The following is a 2,366-nucleotide window of genomic DNA, read 5'->3' as shown; positions in this document are numbered from 1 at the left end:
GGGCAAAAGCACCTCAAATGCTCAAACCTACAGCCGCTGCCCGCTTTGCCCCTGCCCCATCCCCTGTCCCTGCCCGGGAGCCGCACGTCCCCGCCCCAGGCGCGTCCCGCTCGGGGTCCCGGCGGCGGTGCAGGGCGGAGGCCGGGAGCCGCGGGCAGCCACAGCCCCCCCGGGGCGCCTCCATCGAGCCAGGATCAGGGCCAGGGCGGTTTTGGGGTGTGCGTGTGCGTATGTGTGTATGTGTGTGTAGCTGTGCGGACGGGGAGAGTTGGGCGGCGAAGGGAGGGGAAGGAGGAAGCGGGTGTGTGGAGAGGGAGTTTAAAAAAAAAAAAAAAAAAAGAGACACAGTAAAGGGCGGAAAGCGGCAAAAAAAAAAAAAAAAAAAAAAAGAAGTGTGACATCACCGCGCGATTTGCATAGGCGCGGGGATAAAACCGCCCCGCCAGCGAGCCGTCTGTACATTGGCGTGTGGAGCGGCGGCAGCAGCGAGCGGCCGGGCTGAGCATCACCGCGCGGCGACACCGGTGGGTCCGCCGGCCCCCAGCGCGGGTCCGCCCGGTGCCCCCCGAGGCGGGGGGGGTGAGGGCAGGGCCAGGGTGGGGGCATGTTGGCCGGGGAGGGGGGGCGGGCGGGTTATTGTCTTTAGGGGGAGGGGGGCTATTGTCTGGGAGCTGTGGGGCGGCGGCCGGCCGGGAGCGGGAGGGCGGCTTTGTTGCCGTCCGGGCGCTTCGGTTTGAAATATTTCTTTTTCTTCTTTTTTTTTTTTTTTCATCGGGCTGAAAATGCGGGCGCTGCCCCTCTATTGTGAGTGTACATATTGAGGGTGCCACCGGCTTGTGGGCTCGGATGCTGGATGAAATATCGGCTTTTTCCCTTAAAAAATTAATTATGTGTGTGTATATATATATACGTGTGTATATATATTTAATTACCCGCCGGGGTTATGCGCTGTAATTTCGGCGTGCGTGGAGTTTTCGGCTCCCGAGGCGGAGCCCCGTTGCAGTCGGAGCCGCCGTGCGGCGTCGCTGCCGCCTCGATGCGGCGGGCGCGGCCGCTCTGCCGCCGGGGGGTGTAGGGTGGGGGGCCGGGAGCTGTGCCTGGGATAACGGGCTGTTCCCTCCCCTTGTGCGCTCAGAGCCACCTGCCAACATGTCCGACAAGCCCGACATGGCCGAGATCGAGAAATTTGACAAGTCCAAACTGAAGAAGACAGAGACGCAAGAGAAAAACCCGCTGCCTTCAAAAGAAAGTGAGTGTAGGGGACGGGAAGGGGGGGGGGGGGGAAGGGAGCGATGGGCGGGAGGGGACGAGGCGGGAGGAGACAAAGAGGGGCGGCGGGGCCAGGGGGCGGCGGGGCTGCAGCCCGCAGCCGGCACACAACGCTCGGTGCCTCCTTTGTGGCGCATCCGTTCTTACAATTCATGCACGTCGTGCTTCGGATGCGCGTTTGAGGCTTTTTGATCCTTATTTCTCCTTTTTTTTTTTTTTTTTTTTAATTTTTTTTTTCTTCTTTTTTTTCCTTTTTAGCGATTGAACAGGAGAAGCAAGCGGGTGAATCGTAATGAAATCTGCCCTTCCAAATTATGCACTGTACATTCCACAAGCATTGCCTTCTTATTTTACTTCTTTTAGCTGTTTAACTTTGTAAAATGCAAAGAGGTTGGATAAAGTTTAAAAATGACTGTACTGCCCCTTTCACATCAAAAGAATAGAGAGAACTACTGACAATGAATGAAGGCGCTGCCTTTCCCTCTGCCTGTCTGGCTTTGGTCCTGGTGGCATGAAAGAGCTTGCATGTTGATGGAAGAAGAACTTGGGTGGGACTACAGTAAACTAGAGTAACACACGAATAAATGCAAAGCTGTACCAAGGTCCTGCGAGCTGTAAAATGCAGTTAATCGAGTGCCATTTTTTTTTTTTGGTTCAAATGATTTTAATTATTGGAATGCACAATTTTTTTAATATGCAAATAAAATGTTTTAAAACCTGGATGGTATTTCTGTCCTCTATCTGGAGAAGCGTATCAAAGGAATGTGAAGCGTAAGAGCCGGTGCTGAGGATGCTAGGAAGCCTCTGGAGATGATCCAAACCTCCATCACCATTCTCAGGTTCTGATACATGTTCTCAGCAATAGATGTGTTTGCGTCCCTTGGAGCTCGCTCTTAGAGCATCACATTTAAACACTGCATGTCTTAAAATTGGTTGTCATGTGAGTACATCACTTTAAATACGACTTTAATATTTATGTAGAGATTTGTTGAAAAGCAAAAGATTTGGCTTTTTTTTTTTTTTTTTTTTTGCTTTGCCCCACCCATAGCGTAGCACTGTTGGTAAGAACCTTTCTGTATTGCTGCACAGATTCAACC

General features: G+C 52.9%; 1 protein-coding gene across 2 annotated transcripts; it reads left to right on the top strand.

The window, feature by feature from the left end:
- The first annotated feature begins 402 nt into the window (after nt 1-402).
- Nucleotides 403-1,989, top strand: TMSB4X (thymosin beta 4 X-linked). 2 transcript variants are annotated; one of them, XM_085212111.1, is made up of 3 exons: nt 403-524; nt 1,136-1,249; nt 1,528-1,989. In XM_085212111.1, exons 2-3 carry the CDS (start codon nt 1,150-1,152, stop codon nt 1,560-1,562), a joined length of 135 nt encoding a protein of 44 aa, XP_085068237.1. In that variant the 5' UTR covers nt 403-524; nt 1,136-1,149; the 3' UTR covers nt 1,563-1,989. The 2 variants fall into 2 exon arrangements, with proteins under 2 accessions (XP_085068237.1, XP_085068244.1); XM_085212118.1 differs by lacking the exon at nt 403-524 and adding an exon at nt 712-731.
- Nucleotides 1,990-2,366: the final 377 nt, after the last annotated feature.

This window comes from Meleagris gallopavo, chromosome 1, assembly GCF_905368555.1.
Source record: "Meleagris gallopavo chromosome 1, MGAL_WU_HG_1.1, whole genome shotgun sequence".
In the NCBI taxonomy this organism is placed as follows: Eukaryota; Metazoa; Chordata; class Aves; order Galliformes; family Phasianidae; genus Meleagris; species Meleagris gallopavo.
This window is presented reverse-complemented; position numbering and strand designations above follow the sequence as displayed.